Raw genomic sequence first — 20097 nt, 5'->3', positions numbered from 1 at the left:
TTATATATATGCACAGTTACAATGAGTCATTGCTTATGCGTGATCAGTTTGAATAGTTGCACGGTCGTTAACAATCACGCATTTAAACTAGTAATCAATAGATTATTATATTTAATTTTTTTTTATAACCCATGGAGTCTGCAAAGCACAGACATAGTTATGATTGCATTTAAGTGAAATGTGATTGAGTACGCAAAAAAGAATGACAATAGGGCAACAGAGCAGCACTTTGGGCCTCCACCTACATAAAAAATGGTATCAACTTGGAGGATACAAAAGCAGCAATTGATAGAAGCAAGTTCAAAAAAACACGAGCTCCACAGAAAATTGGCAGAATAGCCAGAAATTGAAAATGAATTAAAATGTATCTATAAAAATTATTATTCAAACAGCAAAATTATTGGCAACAGAAAGAAATATTGATTTTACAGGGTTGGCATCATGGTTCTTTAGATTTATGAAGAGAAATGATTTATGCATGCATGCAAAGACAAAACTATCACAAAAAATGCCAGATGAATTTGAAAATAAAATCGAGTTTCAACGATTCATCATAAATGCTAGAAAATGAGACAATTTTGAACTTACACAGATAGCTAATATGGATGAAGTGCCTCTGGCTATAGATGAAGATGAATAAAGATTTGAAAAGAAGATTAATGAAATTTATAAAAATTATTTTGTTTATGTTATATCATCATCATGCGTACAAAGGATTTAGGCCTAGCATGGCCTAAATCCTTTTCCGGCCTTAGAAGTCATCATTGAATCGTTTAAGAGGACGCCTTGGTTTTCTTTTTCCTAATGGCTTGTACTTTAAAGCTTGTTTTGGTAATCTTTCTGTTTTCATTCTTTGAACGTGTTCCATCCATTTATGTTTATATTTTTTAATTTTTTCTATTACTGGTTCTTGGTTTAATTCTTTCATAATTTCTTCATTTCTTTTGTGATCAAATAGGGCAGGGGTGTTCAACCCGTCAATCGCAGAGTGATTTTTGGTTGATCTCTTGTGTATTCCTCCTTACTTACAAATTTAATTAAAACTGAAAACATAATATTTTATTTATCATTATTTTGTATTATTTTTAATTCGCTTTAAGTGTATTGCCATTGTTTATTTATTTTTCGTTAAAATTGTCAAATCAGTAATTTTCTTATAAGTCCCGGTAAATTAATTAATTTGGATCAGTGGAAGTCAAACAGCCAGCTGAGTGAATACGATTATAAGCAAAGTGTAAAAACTCGATTGTAGCTTAAATATTAAATATTCCAAAGCACATTACATCGATTTATTACTTAGGTTAAGTCCCATGTGAATATTGTAAAAAAATAAACTTTGTTTGTCTCGGTATAGTTTGTATTAGATGTTTTTGTAAATAACTCTTTTGAAGCTAACTGTATATACTGCTTTAATAAGAATATGTTAGAGTGTTAAAAACAAAGGCAATGTTTTTGTCACCGAAGCTGTACATGGCGGCATTAGAAAGATTGTTATTGAAACTTGCATGTATGAGAAAGGCTTGCAGGCTCTAAGTGTAAACATTTCTGAATTCAGTCAGAAAGAGGTCAAACAACTTTCCGATGGCCGGCAACTTACAATCAAAAGAAAGCGGAGGAGAACCAAAGGCGTGCCGAACTTGAAACTTAAGATGAAAGACTCATACCGATTCTTTGGGGGTTGCCAAACTTCATGTGAGGCCTCAGAGGAGGCCTAATAAAAGGGACTGAAGCAAGCAGAAGGGGTCCTAGTTCCAGAATTGCTGTCAGAGAGGAGGCCGCCGGTCCAGAGTCACCGTCAGAGAGACTGCCCGGATCCACGATGCTTGAGAGAGGAGTTTCCCACTTCCAGAAAGGAGCTTCTTGGTTCAAGACGTCGCTAGAGAGAGACTACTTCTAGGCTGCAGACAACATTTCAAATTGCCGAAAGGAAGTGTTCCAATTGCCGGAGAAAAGTTTCCGTGCCAGATTAATGTCAGACATTCACCACTGTGTTGCATTTTCATTACTTTTTGATGAATCAAACGACTTCACCGATATTGCTCAGTTAGTGGTATTTATTTGCATGGTATTTCAAGATTATTCAAGTTAAGAACTTTTGAAAATTATACCATTATTGGGAAGGACTAGGGGAGAAGACATTTTTTCTGCATTTGATGAATTTGTGAAACATCACAAACTTCTGCTTTTTAAACTTGTGTTTATTACTACTGATAGTGCTCTGCAATGATAGGTAATAAATCAGGCTTCATTTCATTATGTAAAAACGATGACAACTATCCAGATTTTTTAACGTACCACTGTATTATTCACCAACAAGTACTGTATAGTAAAAGATTTAATGCAAAAGATGTTTTGGATGTTATTTAAAATTGTAAATTCTGTTTGAGGAAAAGCCCTGCAATGGCGGTTATTTAAATTACAGGCAGATAATGATATGGAACTTCTGTTGTACAATAATGTTCGCTGGCTCAGCAGAAGTCAATTTTTAGAAAGATTTCTTGTATTAATTAACAATATAAAAAATTTTCTTGATGAAAAAGAAGATATTTATCCACAATTGAGTGATAAAAGATGGTTGTTACACTTATCATTTTTAGTAAATTTCTGTACGAAATTAAGCAATTTAAATTTAGAGTTACAAGGTAGAGATAAAAATTTAATTGACATGTTAAGTTCAATAAAAAGTTTCCAACAATACTTACTTTTATTAAAGAAAAATATAAATGACTGCAAATTTAAACATCTCCCATATTTATTAAAATTTTTGAAGAAAATCAAGAAATGCTTCGCTATGATTTAAAATAATTTATTCGTGAAATAGAATTAGTTGAGGAAGAAATACAGATTTTAATAAAACTGAAATGATTGTATCTTTTATCAATAATCCATTTCAAGAAAACTTGAACATAACAGAAATTTCAAATAAAATTAGTGGACTGTTTGATATAAACCAAGCTGAAGTAGAACTTGAGATAATAAACATTCAGAATAGTTTGCATTTAAAATCAATAAACAATGAAGTCATTTGGAAGTATGCACATGAAAAATTCCCAATATTAACTGATCAGGTTGGGGGAACGTGATCTATATAAGAGAGTAGATCGGCGAATAACTTTTTATAAAAAAGTAGCTCGCTTAGTAAAAAAGGTTGAACACCACTGAAATAGGGTATACTTTGCAGTTTTTCTCGTAAACTTCATTTCTGCTGTTGTTGATCTTTGTTTGTCTTTTTGTTTTATTGTCCAGATTTCGCTTCCATACATTAAGACATTGGGGATATGCGATCAAACTTTTTTGATCGCATATCCCCAAGACAGAAAAAATAAATAGCGCGTCCCCCCCCCCCCAATTGATTGAAAGAGTTTCTTTGGAGGAAATTTTTTTAACCATAGAGTTAATTACACCTGTTATTTTCAAATATTTTGCAATTTTTACGTTTATATCTTTTTCATTTTCATATGTGATCATACATCCTAGGTAGTTAAATGAATTCACCTGTTCTAAGATCTTGTTATCTATTACTATTTTAGTTCTTGCTGGAGCTTGTCCTTTAAAGCAGTGGTCTTCAAACTTTTTTGATCGCATATCCCCAAGACAGAAAAAATAAATAGCACGTTCCCCCCCAATTGATTGAAAGAGTTTCTTTGGAGGAAATTTTTTTAACCATTTATCCATTTTGTGAGGGTTAATTTGTAAAATTTAAATATAATTCATTTACTATTGATAATATCAAACACTTTTAAAAAATGTAAGCAATTTTGATAATATTAATTCACTATTTCTAGTGTAAACGTAAAAGTAAGCACAACAAGGCGTTGGAATTGCACAGAAACAATATATACTAAAAAATTGTTAAACTTGCTATAGTTCGCCCACCGATTAGAGGTCCCTCGACACTTCTGTGCATGTCAGAAAAAGGAGAATCCATTCCGATAATAGGGTAATCAGTCTGTCTTCTGGGATGTAATAATAAACAAACTGAGTTTGTTTATTATTACAGGTTGGAAAATTTAGCTTTTCTTTTATGAACATTGCTGTTTTTAAAGTGTAACTATTTTGCTTGTATAACAGTTGGAAAAATGTACGTAGAGTGTTAATAAAATTAAAAAAGGTATAGCATAAAACAAAAATGTAACTAAGTTTATTTTTAAGAAAGTTTTCTATAAAATAAAAATAATTATACAGAAAAACAAATTATTTCAAATGAACTTAGATATTCTAAACTTACGGTAGAAAGAACTGAGACACTTTAATGTCCTAAACTGATTAATTATTTATGACTTGTTGTGACTCTCAGTAGTATGCAAAAAAAAGTTGGAAAAAATACCATTGTCAAATTCTTTTAATCTTCAGAGTCATCAGAATCGGTGTCCAAATCGCCATCACTTTGACTTAAACTGATCACTAAAGGTTCGCACAACTCTTCGATAATTCTGTCTCTATCCCAATATTTTCCAATGAGGTGACATGAGAGTAATATTTTCCCCACTTTTGAACTGTAATACTTTCAATCACCTGTTCTGAAAGCTTAAAAAGTTTCGACATGCCAATATCCTCAGTTATGTTGCGATGGCGAATGAAACTTTTCACTTCTGCCCAAACATACTCAATAGCATTAATATCGCAATGATATGGTGGTAGCCTCAAAGCTAGAAATCCATGCTCTTTGAGCGTCATGTCGAATTTAAATAGTTTAGTTGTGGGCGAGTTTCTTTTGACTAAATTAAGCAATTCAATTTTTCACATATCTGGGGAATGAGAAATGTTATTTGCAGAGAGCCAATCCATAAGAACTTGCTTCTTATTAGACCAATTTGGAACTTTGTTTAATCGAATAGAGTGATATGAAGCATTATCAATTATAACAACAGCATTTTTAGGAAGGTTTGGAATCAGTTTTTCTTCTGCCCACTTTTCAAAGATCGTAGAATTCATTTGCCTATGATAATCTCCAATAGTTGAATTGGCTTTGTATAGTAAGTTTGAATTCGCTAAAAAAACCCATTTCTCCACCCGCACACAAAATTATTATGCGCTGCGAGGCATTTCCGGTTTGTAGCACTCCACATTCTTCTTTAGACTGCCAACATTTTCCATAAGTTAAATTACCATCAATCCAAGTTTCATCTAGATATACAATCTGTCTTTTCTCCTCCCTGAAACGTCTTATTGCTCTCAAATACTGCGTTATACATAAAACAATGTCACTTCACTCCATGATAAGTTTCCTTTTATTCTGGGACTTTTTAAAACAAAATCCGATTTCATGAAGTATTTTCCTTAAAATTTCTCTTTTCCAAAGAAAATTAATTTTTTCTTTAAGCACAGGAATCAATTTCGGAACAGTTGGCACTATTTTCTCGACCATGTAAAAATCGTGAATAGTTCTTCTTATAACGTCTATATCAAAATCATTCAAAGCTACGGTTTCGATGGTTTTCTTTCTCTGGCGCCTTTTTTAGGAGATTTAAATTTTGGCTTACCTTCACCTTTTGATTCGTTACGAATTCTTTTAACAGTCGACCCCGACACTCCCGCAGTTGCACTTGCACGTTTTATGACTTGAGAAAGGGAAACAAGATGATGGCCTTCTGACGATTCTTTTTCGCAGAATGTCAGCACATTATTCAATATTCTTTTGCAAGAGCTACTGAAACGTGTAACAATAGAACTTGTTGACAGTACTGGATCCATCATACAAATTAATAATAAAAAAAAATGCAAAAAAGGAACAACAAAAATCAAGCTAGTACTATTACAGCAACAGACAAGAAAGCACGTGATTTCGCATGTTGGCGACCAATTCGTACATCCTTCATTTCTTTCTCCTCTTCAGCATGAATCGACTATTCTTGGCACCAAGCCAAGAAGGGATCTATAAATGGTGGGCGAACTATATTAGTCAAATAATTAATACAACTGTGGTGTCATCTGTAGATAGCAGGATAACTAAGCAATTTTCCTTCTGTAGTTGGACTTGTCAACACTAGGATGCTCTACAAACAATGGCAATGATAAGAAGTAAGAGATTTACTCCCTAGTTTTAAAAAACATGACAGCTTTGCCACGGACGATTATGTGTGCAAAGTCGCCCAACGTGTGCTACTCACAAATTTAAATTTACAGGATCTTTATAACGTCTTTGTCTATATTAGATATATGTTTAATTGATGAAAGAAAGTAATATCCTTTATCTTTAATTAATTACTTAATTTTTTTCCTATCAATATAAAACTTTTTTTGACGTACCCCCACGTATCGACTCGCATTCCCCAGGGGGTCACGTACTACACTTTGGAGACGACTGCTTTAAAGGCTATAGTTTTTGATTTTTCTGTTGATATTATCATACCATAATCTTATATTATATTAGATAATAATATATTAGTTTATATTATATATACACATACACTAGGGGGCTCTTCCCCTGCACCTATGCTCCCCCGGAATTCCAGGCTGACTCGAATTTTGAAGACTCAACACCTGGGAGCTGCCTTCATTTGTCATTTCTGGAATCTTGATATTGGATAAGGATTAAAAAAAACACGTCTTATGGAAAAGTCTTTATTTTTATTTCTATTTCTATTACAAGAAACTTACTTGATCAAAAATATTTCGTAATAATTTATTGAAATTAAAAACTACGACTTCAGTGTTATTTTTTAGTGTAGAATTTTAAAAAGATATAAGAATTTGAAATTCTAACACTATCACATTAAAGTTGGATAAATTCAGAAAATAATGATTCCAAACATATATTTGTAGGATTTAAAATAGGCCTGATTTAAAACGTGACATAAAAACATTTCAAATTTTGGCTTATCTTTTTATATATATAGAATGGATATTATATGTTGTTTTAATGATTTGATGATTTTTCAAGAATTTTTTTTATCTAATAAACAGATAATACATATATTAAAATTTAAAATAAAAAAAATTAATACGTGCATGAAAAATTTAATGCATAATTCGTGCATTTTGTCCTGCAAAGAATTTTTTTTTCCCCCATAAATTCAACATGAAAAATGTGATGAGTTCGATACAATGGTTCGTCTTATAAGGTGAAAAATATGGTATGTCAGCCATTTTTATCTGGTGAATCCACAGAATAATTACAGTTTTAGAGGGTTTTTAAAAATAATCATACTTTATTTCCAGATTGTCCAATTTCTGATTGTTTACTGTCATGTTACTCAAAGTGTGTATTTTAATTTCTTATTTGCATTTTTCTGACAAAATAATTTTTTTTCAAAATGGCACCTGCTTTAGGGATTTTGAGTGCTCTTCTATATTTTCTACTCTATCCCTAGGTTTACTCCACAAATCTAATTTTTTGTACATTATACGTGTTTTGGGTGGGATATGTACATCCAAAATCACCTTCAATTGAAGCATATCTTCTATTGGGGAGGGGGGGCAGTTTGCAAAAAATTAAAAATAGCTAACTTTGAATTCAAAATGATGAGAGGAGCTTTGAATTCAAAAGTTTAACATGTAGGAGCTTAAAGCCAATTTCTAGAACATAATTAAAGAAAAAATAGAGGTTGAAAAAAATGTAGAAAAGGATATATAGAAAAAGAAGCTGGACAATGGATTCTGAATAGTGCAGAAGAAATTCTAAGATACAAAAATAAACAAATGAAAACAGATTGGCTTGATGAAGAATGTGCTCAAGTAGTAATTAATAAAACAATTCTGCTGCAATATTAATTAGAATTAAAGAGGAAAAATATATAGAACTGAGACAAGAGGCAGATAAAATCTGTTGAAAGAAGAAAAGACATAAAGGATATAAGCCTGGAGTGTATATATGCAAAGATGGATAATGAAACATGTTAACAAAGAAACAGTAAAAAAAAAAAAAACTGATGGAGAGAATATTTCCACGAATTGCTGAATAAGAACATAAGCTCTTTAACTCAAAATTATTATTATTATTATTACCACGGGCTACTCCAGGAGTCCTTAGACTCATCGAGGGAGGCCCTAAACATCATGTTCACACAGCTGTTCAACATTCTCACAGTATCTATCATACCTTGCCTTGAACTCACTCACTGTCATAGCACCCACAACAGACTCTGGCAGCTTATTCCACTCATTTACCACTCTAAAAGTAAAGAACCCAGCTCTAACACCCCTGCTAACCACGCTCTTGCCCAGCTTCCATGGGTGTCCCCTAGTTCTCCCACCACCAGTCCTGATCTCAAAAATATCATCTGAATTAATCCTATAGAATCCTTTTAGCAATTTGAATGTCTCAATCATATCTCCCCTTTTTCACCTATCAACTAGTTTCTGCAACCCACAAATCTTCAACCTGTTCTCATATGGTGCATTCCATAGACCTGCTATCATCTTAGTCACTCGCCTCTGGATCCTCTCAACCTCCTCCCCATCAAGAAGGAACCGAGGTGACCAAATCTGGGCACAGTAGTCGAGATGAGGTCTTATCAGGGCTCGGTACAGAGGTACAATAACTTGTTTTTCTCTGCTCGTCAAGGTATTTTTCAACAACCAAGTGAGTTGATGAGCTGATTTAGCTACTTTCGCAATGTGCCCCCTAAACTTCATCTCCCTATCCACCAACACTCCCAAGTCCCTGGCCTCATCAATCTCTTGGAGTACAGTTCCACCAATGTGGTATACTGCTGCTAATCTTTTCACTCCGAAATGCATAACCTTACATTTTGTCACATTAAATTGACATCCATTCTCCTTAGTCCAGAACTCCAATCTATCTAAGTCATCTTGCAACACTTTGACATCTTCTGCATTCACTATCGCCCTACCCAACTTTGCATCATCAGCGAACAAATGAACTGTCCCACTTAGACCATTCCCTATATCGTTAATGAACAGATTAAACAGCAGTGGTCCAAGAACAGAACCCTGTGGCACACCACTAGTCACAGGCCGTTTTTTGGACTCTACTCCTGAATAAACTACTCTTTGATATCTCTCCATCAACCACCCAGCTATCCATCTCACCAACCCTATATCCATTCCCATATGTTGTAGTTTATGGATTAGAATTCCATGTGGTATCCTGTCAAACGCCTTTGCCAGGTCCAGCAGTATCACTGTAAACCCATTTCCCTTATCCAGTTCAGCCGTCACCCTGTTATAAAACTTGAGCAAGTTACTGAGGCATGATCTACCCTTCACAAAGCCATGCTGTCCTCTGTACAGTATCTCATTTTCATCAATCCATTCCTGTATTTTTCCCTTGACTACTTTCTCCAAGACCTTGACAACGACTCCTGATATGCTGATCGGTCGGTAATTTGCAACCATAGTCTTGGATCCTCCTTTATGCAGTGGAACTATTTTCCCCTCTTTCCACGCCTTCGGGACTAAGCCAGACCTGAGACTCAGATTAAAAAACATGGTCAAGGGCACTGATAATTCATTAGCCGCTTCATGCAAGACCCGTGCCGGTATACCATCCAATCCCACAGATGTATTCACATTAAGGTTCTGTAATAGACTATTCACCTCCACTTCATTCATCACAATTCCCATATAAACTAATGGTTCCTTCATTTTTTCAACGTCACCACCTGGATGATATACTTTTGCAAAGTGCGCGCTCAGTAACTCCACTATATCGACTGGTTCAGTGAACTCTTTACCATCGTCATTCCTTAAAATCATTTTGCCATGTACAGTTTTTCTCTTGCTTGCAGCATATTGAAAGAACTGTTTGGGATTCTCTTTTGCTTGCATAGCTAGTTTCCTTTCATAATCGGCTTTTGCTGTTTTTACCACACTCGTTACCCTTCTAGCCTGTACTTTATATCGTTCGTGTGCCTGCAGGTCACCCCTTTCTTTAAATTCCCTCCATAGTTGTTTCTTTTTTTGCAGCTCAAGCTTAATGGTGTTATTCATCCATTTAACCCCTCCTTGTTTCACTATTCGGACCTTAGGTATACAATCAGCCATAACCTCTTGTAAATGCTCTTTGATCACTTCCCATGCTCTATCGACGTCCAGCCCTTGCAGTTGTACATGCCATGGCACTGATCCAAGCAATCTCCTAAGCCTGTCATACTTGCCAGCACGGTAATTCCACATATGCCCTGTCTTAATCACAAATTTCACACCTTTAGCCACCTCCCAGGTTCACTCTCACCAATAGGTGGCAACATGGTCATATTCATTACAGTCAAATTCTCAGATACTATTACCAGGTCAAGCACTCTCACACCCCTAGTATTTTCAATTACATGCTGTTTCAGATAGTTATCCCTTAATAATTGAATAAAATCCATTTCCTTCCTCACATGTGTCCTCTCCTCCTTCCAATCAATGTTACCATAGTTGAAATCCCCCATAATAATTACCCTCCTTCCACTCTTTTCATCAATATACTAACTACTATTGAAGCAGACGATTCTGTAGAGCTACCAACGAGCCAAGAGCTTAACAATATAATACATTCACACAAGAACAAATCCCTGCTGAGTTATTACTGAAAGCAGAAGGAAAGAAACTAGAAGACAGAATATATGAATTGGTTTTAATAGTATGGAAGAAAGAGCAAATGGCAAAACATAATAGTCAAAGAATTTAATTTGCCTGATACATAAGAATGATAAAAGTGTGTGGAAATTATAGAGATGTTTCTCGGTTATGTACAACATGCAAAATCTTTACCTCTGTTTTGAAGAACAGATTAAATGCATTTATGTGGAAAATGATTGGTGTCTCTCGAGGTTTCAGGAAAGGCAAATCCACAATTGATGTCATACATGTAATTAAATAATTATTAGAGAAATTTTGTGAATATGATATAAATATTCAGCAGATGTTTGTTGATTTCCAAGAAGCATATGACATTAGCAGACTAAAATGATATGAGATTGATAACTTTGGATTATCAGATAAGCTAGTACCATATAAGTTAGGCTGGTAATGGGTTGATAATATACAATATAAAGCATCTCACAACTAAATGTCACCCCACCTCCATGTGGTTGTAGTCTGGAGTAAACAGATGGGGATCTGACAACCAAGTGTTGGCATAATATTGGAGGAAATGCCTTATCTGGTGCTGGTCTGGAGATCAAGGTGGCAACCTTGAGGGAAATCATATTACTCAAGTCTCCAAGGAAATTTCATTGGACCACCCTTTTGGATAAAGACTTGCAAGGTTAATGATGAAAAATTCAGAAGCACAGGTTAAAATGCAAAATGATTTAACAGACTCCTTTCTGATAACTCAAGGAGTAAAACAAGGTGATAGTCTAGCTCCAATAAGTTTTTAATAGCTTTAGAATACATTATCTGACCATTGCCAGTAGATACTAAAGACACTAATGAACAAATCAGTGAAGGTTGTAGCATATTAACATCATATTAAGAACTAAAGAAAGCAGAAGAAATGTATTTGTAACTAGAAAAAATCAGCACAAGAGATGGGGCTAAAAATTAATCAACAAAAAACCTAAAATAATTCATATAATGAATCATATGTGGAACAACTTAAATATTTAGGAATGGTGATCACTAGACATCCAAACGAAATGGCGGAAGTGCAGAATTGAATAAAGAGAGGTAATCAGGCTTTCTATTCTCTCACTCATTCATATGTACTTAGCTCAAAAGATTTTCCTTGAAAGTACAAATATATAAATCAGTAATTCATCCAGTTGTTACATATGGATGTGAAACCTGGATATTTACAGCAAGGGTGGAGAATTTGTTTCAACATTTGAAAGGAAAAACTTTAGAAAAATGTTTGGCCCATTGAATAATGATCATCTCTGGACGATCAGATACAACAATCAGTTATATAATGAACCCATAATATCTAGTATAATCAAGTTCATAAAGTTGCAGTGAGCAGGACATATTTTTCATATGGAAAATGACAGCATTCTTAAGAAGACAATGCATAGTAAAATTCTTGGTAAAAGAAAATCTAGAGCAAGATTGGATAGACACCATTACTCCAGATAGTAACATCATATTATAATGTTGAAAATTTTTTTCACTTGATTATATTATAAATTAAAAATGCCAAAAAATTATATTATTGGTTTAATCCTTTATCCAAGTGTAAGCAAATGATGTTTGTGCATGAAGTATATTCAAGACAAAGATACTTGTATATAGAGGCTAATGACTTCTTATCAATTGTCTTAGTATTCCATAATCCAAAAACTTGTATCCTTTTTAGTGTGTATAATACTATGCATTATGGGAAAGGCCACTACCCAGACCAGTTTCGATTTATTGAGGTCTCATCAGTGGGAGCCAGACCCAGAATGGATACCAAGATTGAAATGCAAGTAGAACTGTTATGAAGATACTTCGTGTGCGAACTTCATTTGCTTACACTTGGATAAAGGATTTAACCAAGAATATAATTTCTTGGCATCTTTAATTTATCATATTTCAAACTGGAGAAATGGAGTATTGGGCAAACAGCAACAAATCCAGTGGGGGGGGGGGGGGGCAAGGTTTGAATTAGGCAGAGAAGTTTCAAATCCAAAGTTTTACTGCACTACACTGCATAATTCAGAATGCCTGTTCATAGTTGAATTCCAGATGATTGGAGCTTTCATAGTACTTACCTATATAAAAAAAAAAAGGGGGGGGAGGGAAATAACACTGAATATGAAAATTGTTGTAATGCTCAAGGGTAAAAGCTGTATAATTTAGTGAAGACCTCCATGTAGCCATTTAGGGAATACAGAGAACTGACTTCTGACCTAATGTCCACTCCTAATCTTGTGCATATCTTTTTGCACATCCTTTCTAGTGTGTATAATATCATGCATTATGAATTGAAAACATCAGCTAATACCAAATGGAAAACACATAGAACAAATAAAGCATTTTGGGAAGTCAACTGAATAAATTTATATGGAATGAGAGAGAAATTAGTCAAAACACTAAACTAGTTGTATATAAGTCAGTGTTCAAACAAATTTCAACTTAGAGATCTGAGAACTGGTTAGAAATAAAGCCTTTGATCAAAGACAAGACCACAGAGTTCTGAGAAAGATTAAGGAAGCCAACTGATGCATCAATGTTAAAGATACCAAGCAATTTTAAACCTGGTTTTACTCCATTTTTCCCAAGTCAGCAAACAGACAAAATGTCAAGTTTGTGCCTGCAATTGATGCAAGACTAGCTGATCCCACAGGTAGTGCATCAATGGCAGTATCATATTAAAAATGAGGATATTATAAAAGAACATGACATTAATATCATTCAGAAATGTGTTAGTAGAACTAATCTCAGGTGGTATGGCCACTTAAACAGAATGGGAGGGAGAAAAGGTTCAGGTTGGCAGAAGTCTTCCTTGAACTGGGTAGATTGATGCAATAAAAAGTGCCTTACAAGTCAGAAGTATAAAATCTGATAAAATTGGAGTCTTGACAGATAACAGATTAAGTTGGAGTTAAATACGGAAATAGTTTGCACTTTGCATGCTGTAAGGAAAGAAGCCAATATGCATCTTTAACTGTTGCAACTTTTAACTTCTACACTGCTCATTTATCCCAAAAGAAAAGTGAAAGCTTTTGTCTTTTGGAATTTCCTATACCACTTTGTTTTTATTTCCTCATCTGGGCGAGTATCAAAGAAAACCATCATTGCTGAAATTTCTCAGTTTGCAATGAATAGTTAAGTTAATAAGTGTTGGTGTATAAGGATGCATGTTTCAATGACGTCTTTAACTGGAGAGGATTTGAAACTGTTAATTTGACAGAATTCTACATGGAACTCTGTTTCATAAATTGGAGCAAATGAGGATTTAGATATGAGGGTGGTTGATGGACAGGTATCAGAGTGATTTATGCAAGAGTTGAGTGCAGGAGAAGGCAGGTGACCACAAGGCTCAGTACTTAGTCCTTTGCTGAAAGTTTATTTTTCACTAGGTTAGACTATGATAAATTTAGTTTAATCCTTTATCCCAGTGAGAGCAAACAAAGTTTGTGCCTGAAAATATCTTCAGGACTGAATATAGTGTTGTACTATCTTACCTGGGTAAGCAGTACATCACCAGGCAACTCGTAGCAAGGGTGGAGCAAGCTACCAACACTCCTATTCCAGTATCTCCCATAATGCAAAACACATCTCCTTATGGATATGTATACTGTTATGCATTAAGGGATAGGCCACTACCCAGACTAGTTTCGACCTTTATTGAGGTCTCTTCAGTGGGAGCCAGGCCCAGAGTTGGAGATACCAGGCAGAAGCAGTAGCAAGGTCATCTTTACCTATAGGAGTTGCCAAAAGGTTTGCCACCTTTTTTTATTAAATTATTCTGGATTTAGAGAAAGATGTTGAAAGTTTATTTTTCACTAAGTTAGACTATGATAAATTTAGTTTAATCCTTTATCCCAGTGAGAGCAAACTAAGTTTGCACCTGAAAATATCTTCAGGACTGAATATAGTGTTGTACTATCTTAATTGGGTAAGTAGTACAACACCAGGCAACTCGTAGCAAAGGTGAAGCAAGCTACCAACACTCCTATCCCACCTTTGCTACGAGTTGCCTGGTGTTGTACTACTTAACCAGGTAAGATAGTACAACACTATATTCAGTCCTGAAAATATTTTCAGGCGGAAACTTTGTTTGCTCTCACTGGGATAAGGGATTAAACTAAATTTATCTTAGTCCTTTATGTTTAATACATACATCAATGATATAGGAAATTATTTAAGGGGGAAAACAAGGTGTTGCTCAAAAGTTTTCAGACTAATATTACCACAAGAACATTGTTGCACATCCCATCTGTTGGCTGACACTTGAAATATTTGTTGCAAACCTTCGACTGTCACATGACCAAGTATAAGTAGTAGCCTGTGTGCAGCAGTTGCTGAGTTAACATGCATTTTGTGAGTGAAGGTTTTTATGTGTTGTAAGTGACACAAACGAGGAGCAGAGTAGCGATAAAGTCCTGTGTAAAGAATGGCAGAAGAAGATGAATATTTTTGGAATAAAAGTGTTACTGGTGACGAAAAATGGTGTTTCATATATGAGCCTGTAACAGGTTGTAGAGTGGGTGAGAAAAAATTCATCAAAACTCAAGAAGTTGCATTTTCAAAAATCAAGTGAAAACAGTGCTCATGGCTTTTTTGATGTGGAAAGAGTTAGTCATCTCGAGTTTCTCCCTAGTGGTCAAAACATCAATGTGGAATTTTATAAAGACATTTTGCATCATTCACAAGGAATGAATTGAGTCAGACCAGCATTGTACCAATTCAGTGATTGGTTCCTGCTTCAAGACAGTCACTTTCACGCAATGCTGCAGTTGAAGCAAATTTTGGCAGGCAGAAAAGTCGCTGCCCTTCACCATCCACCATGCTTACCCAGCTTTACTCCAGACAATTATTTGCTTTTCCCAAAATTTAAATTTTCATTAAAAGATCATTTCCAAACACTAAATGAGTGTTACGTCGTTGTTTTTTTTAAATATTTTACCTCGGTTGTTCTCCTTGTGCCTACTGAGATCTAGCTTCTGAACTGACTTTCTGGGGCCATTTATCTCTTCAAGTTCTGAAGAAATTTATTTGTTTATGCTGCACCAGTCAGAACTCTAGGATAGAAATTCTTATCTGAAGAAACTTTCCCAGAATTCAGATAATACCTTATATAGATTAAGTAGTTAAGCAGATTGAGTTCTCAGTATACAGTCATGGCCTTGACAATCTTAAATTCCCCTTTATTCCTCTAAACATGGTTCGATATTTTCATGAGTGATAAAATTCAATCTCTTACTCAGACAAACTCAGGTATATATGGGAAAACACATTTATTATTTATCTAAGAACATTATAATTTAAACAACACATATAATCAAGTAAATCAAGGTTAATACTAAAATACAAGTAAAGCAGGGTAATAATAATCAAACAGATATTATTACCCTGCTTTACTTTAATCAAATACACTCATCAGAATTTTATGTTCATTTAGACTAGATTACTGCTACTAATGATCCATTCACATTAAACTTGGTCTAGACAACTTATGAACGTAGTCCAATTCGATTTTTACATAACACAGGAAACTGTCTCAAAAATCTCTCTCTCTTCCTTTCTAAACTCTGTCCATTTTACACCTTTGTCACCAGTAGATAACACATCAAAGGGGAAGATTTGTACATTACCACCATGTTAGATGTTTTCTCAATTCTTCCGTCTGTTCTTTGTTATAGATTGTTTCTCTGTACTATGGATTGCCGCCACATAGGAGTCACGTGCTTATCCCGAATTAGCCACTTGTTTCTTCTGGGCTTATGAACTTTTTGCGTCGGCGCTTCTAACACGATTTACCTTCAAAGGAATCCTTTGCCGCTTTCTCATCAGTTACATCCGCACCGATGGTCTAAAACTCGAACACTGCCGTCATGCCGTGCTATATTTTCTTCGATTCGCGTTGCATCGCTCAACAGCAGGAAAACACGCTGCTGCTTTGTCGTCTTCACGCATCTTGTCAGGTATCAGTCATACTGATTCTCTCGTGAACCTCGAGCAGTAGACCCACGGGTGGCACACACGACCGGGAAACACCACAGGAACCGGGAGAAAAAAAACATAAAAAAAGAAGAAAAAAAAACCCCTCTCAAAGATGTGAATCCGTTTTAAACCCCATTATAGCGCCCTCTTTCCACACTCCAAACTTGTCTACGACGTTCTCCAATTTGCTGTCATCGAGTGACGTCACCTCCTTGCTGTACACGCATCTCTTTTTTCAGGGAACGTGAATTTCTTGCGCCTTCCACGAATGCCTATTCATCGCTCATTACGTCATCTTTGGTGGTCAAACTGCAACCTTTGAACTTTCGTTCACATGATGATGCACGACTTTATACATGGCATATTTTAACATTGATGTTTTTGACAAATTAAGATTCCATCTATTTTAGACAATAACCTTAAACATAGTACAATTTAATATTTATTTTCTCCTTCGATTTCATTTTAATTTAAGATTCAACCTCTTCTTTTATATTTTAATTCCTTTTTAAGCAAATTTAATATCTGCATCTTCACATATTATGTCTGTTTTGCCTAGAGTACAAGTGTGTTTTCGCTTTTTATTGTTCTCTTGTTAAATCTTGAATGGAGCAGTTCTATTCTTGATAGAGCCATCATTCAAAATCTGACATGAGATTCACATTGTGCAGTTACGAGGGAGCTGAACAGCATTCCAAAAAAGGGGTTCTCGGTGGTGCATCAGGAAATTGTCTGAATGCACAGACATGTACATCATTTAAGGAGAAATCTACTTTGAAGTTTAACCTAATATCAGCATGGTACATTTATTAATTGTTTTATATTAATTGTTTTCCAAATTTGAGATTAGTGTAGAAATCCTGCAGGATGGCTTAAATAGACTGGCAGCATGGGCGAAGGTAAATGACTGCTAGTCAAGTATATGATCATGCACTTTGGTGTGATGAGATCACAAACTGTATACTATATTAATGGAACTGAACTATTGGAACTTAATGAGGCCAGGGATTTGGAAGTGAGTGTGGACAGCGAGTCGAAGTTTGGAGGACATATAAAAAAAAATAAAAAAACAGTCCAAAATAGCACATCAGATTACATGGTTGTTGGAAAAGCAGGCATAAGAAGGAGGTTATTAATCCCCTTTATAAGGTTTTTATTAAGACCACATCTGGACTAATGTGTGCAGATCTGTTCACATGGATTCTCTGGAAATTAAGTGATGAAGAGGATGCAGAGGTGAATGACCAAGGTTGTGCCAGGTCTATGGGATGCTTCCTATGAGAACAGATTAGTGTGTGGGCTTCAAGAACTGGCTGAATAATTGAAAAAGAGAAGACTTGATAGAAGCATATAAGCTATTAAAGATACTTTAATAGGTTATTTGCTCCTATCACATATAGCTTATATACAAAAGGTTATTTGCAAACCTATAGTATAGTACGTTTCATACTGTGGATGGGCTAAAGATTTTTTTTATCAGTTTTATATATTTTTTGTATTTTTATTTATTATTTTTTTACCTAATGCAGAAACCCTGCTCTAGAGACCAAACATGGAACTTTATCAAGCCACCTAAGGTCTCCAATAAGCAGGGCAGTGATCTCGCACTGGGAGATGAAATTCATCTCCCACCTAAAGACAATCACAAACATCCATGTCCACAGCAGGATTTGAACCCACAGTCTGTTGGCTGGAGAGTGTGTATGCTAACCACTTAGCCAACTAGATTGCCTGAGATGGTTGAGTGCATAATCAGCATATGAGTTTGAAAGGTTTAAAAGGTATTGTGGAAACAATAGTTAGTCTCCATGAGGAGTCATTGACTCTATGAAGCTCTGTAAGTTGTAGTTCAGCTTAGGTTGATCAGATTCACAAATTGCAATAGACATGAGGATTTTGGACTTTAAGGGTCAGTTTTATTAGAATTAGAGAGAGATAAAATTTACGTGGCAAAATTCTCTGTGAAATATCAGATACAGTGGCATTCTTTGACATACTAAAGAAAGGAGAGTATGGAAGAACATCAGTTTGTTTTTGTCTTTCCATTTTTATAAAAATTATGGTTAAAAAATATAAGGAAATATAAATGTATTAATTTTGTGAATTGCCAATTTTTGGACTGTTAATATTTATAGTTCAGGTAAAAGATACATTAAATCTGTTAAATATAATGTTAAATCTGTTGAAAGATAATAGAAATTTGATTCAGGTTTTTGTTTTGTATGTGATCTTTAGAAATGTCTGTGATCTGACCTTTAATTATGTCAAAAATTCTCATTGCTTGTTTGTTTTAATATGTCAAAAGGATATTGATGCAAATATTGCATTTAATGTGCTCTATGCTTATTTTGAATTGTTTACAGACGGATCACAAGAAAAAGTTGAACATGAAACTAATGAAGAACATAGTAGTGATATTTCTCCACAGATTAAACTGACGTCATCCTCTGATCACCAGTCATACGCAACAGTTAGTGAAATGCCAACTAATTTTATAAACAAATCAAATGCCATAACAGGTGGACTGCATTGTTTAGGAATTCTGCCTGGGCTAGGGGCTTATTCAGATAGCAGTGACTCTGATAATTCATCAAATAGTGAAGCAGAAAAAGATTGTGACTATGATTTAATTGGACGAAGACGAGGTCGTACACAGCAATTTCATAATCATTCTTGAGGAGTTTTTACTACTGTTTCTTTTAATCATGCTGAAAATGGTATGTGATAATGAATCACTTTGATAATGTAGTTATGTTATGTTTAGTGCAGTCTGATGCTCCTTATTTTAAGACATTTATCTGCATTTGAAATAATACCGATTAATAAAGCACTTGGACCTTGTTTAATGTGTGATGTTCACATAAAATATTTGTAGCAAAAACATCTTTTACCATATTTAAAAAAAAAAAAAAGCGCAAAATATGTAAATGTTATAATATTTGAACACTATATAAAAAAAAAAAGACTGAGTTTGAAGTAAGACAATATTTGCACAAGTAGTGAAGAAACTAAAAATAGATACCGTGAAATTATGTTAAGAAACGTAGTATCGTTATGTGAACTAATAATGAGTCTCAAAGTTGTTTTCATAAACACAAGTAACTTGGAGTTATTCATTACCATGAGTACCTATTCAAATTCGCCATCTTTAAGATTTTGGTGTTTTTCTTCTCAGATAGATACATCAAGTATTAGCTGAAATGGATCGCAAGTCAAGGTTCTAGAATCCTTGAATTCTAACCACTGAGTTTAAAATATATCTATGGGATTATTGTAATCAAGCTTCTCGCATTTAGCAATATCTATAATTTGAACTGCTAAGGATCATGAAGTGAATATGTATTAAAGTAATCAAAGATCAATGTGTTGAAAAACTGCAATTCAGATTATGACTGCTAATTCAGTTACAATATGTTGATTTTTATCCAGCTATGAGGTAAACAAAGGTAAGTTAGTGTTATAACTCCTGTGCCCATTGGAAATACTTGGGATGACCTGTGAAAATTTGTTGGGGAAGCAAAGGATAAAATGTTTGTTATGCCACTAGATAGGTCAGATAATGGGCTAACAATTATTATGACTGGATGCTGTGGCAAGTAGTCCACTTAGGTTATA

At 34.6% G+C, this 20097-nt stretch overlaps 1 protein-coding gene across 3 annotated transcripts in view; it reads left to right on the top strand.

Moving 5' to 3' along the window:
- LOC150100541 (PSME3-interacting protein-like) overlaps positions 1-19323 on the top strand; it is a 148124-nt gene extending 128801 nt beyond the window's left edge. For all 3 annotated transcript variants that reach the window (XM_090401410.1, XM_090401411.1, XM_090401409.1), the window contains one exon: positions 18846-19323. In XM_090401410.1, the coding sequence (XP_090257536.1) occupies positions 18846-19159 (314 nt within the window). In that variant the 3' untranslated portion in view covers positions 19160-19323. The remainder of the gene's footprint in view (positions 1-18845) is intronic.
- Positions 19324-20097: the final 774 nt, after the last annotated feature.

The sequence above is a fragment of the Typopeltis vanoorti genome, chromosome 12, assembly GCF_054136105.1.
Source record: "Typopeltis vanoorti isolate ZY-2024b chromosome 12, IOZ_Tvanoo_1.0, whole genome shotgun sequence".
Lineage (NCBI taxonomy): Eukaryota > Metazoa > Arthropoda > Arachnida > Uropygi > Thelyphonidae > Typopeltis > Typopeltis vanoorti.
Note: the sequence above shows the minus strand (reverse complement) of the source record. Positions and strands in the feature narration are given on the sequence as shown.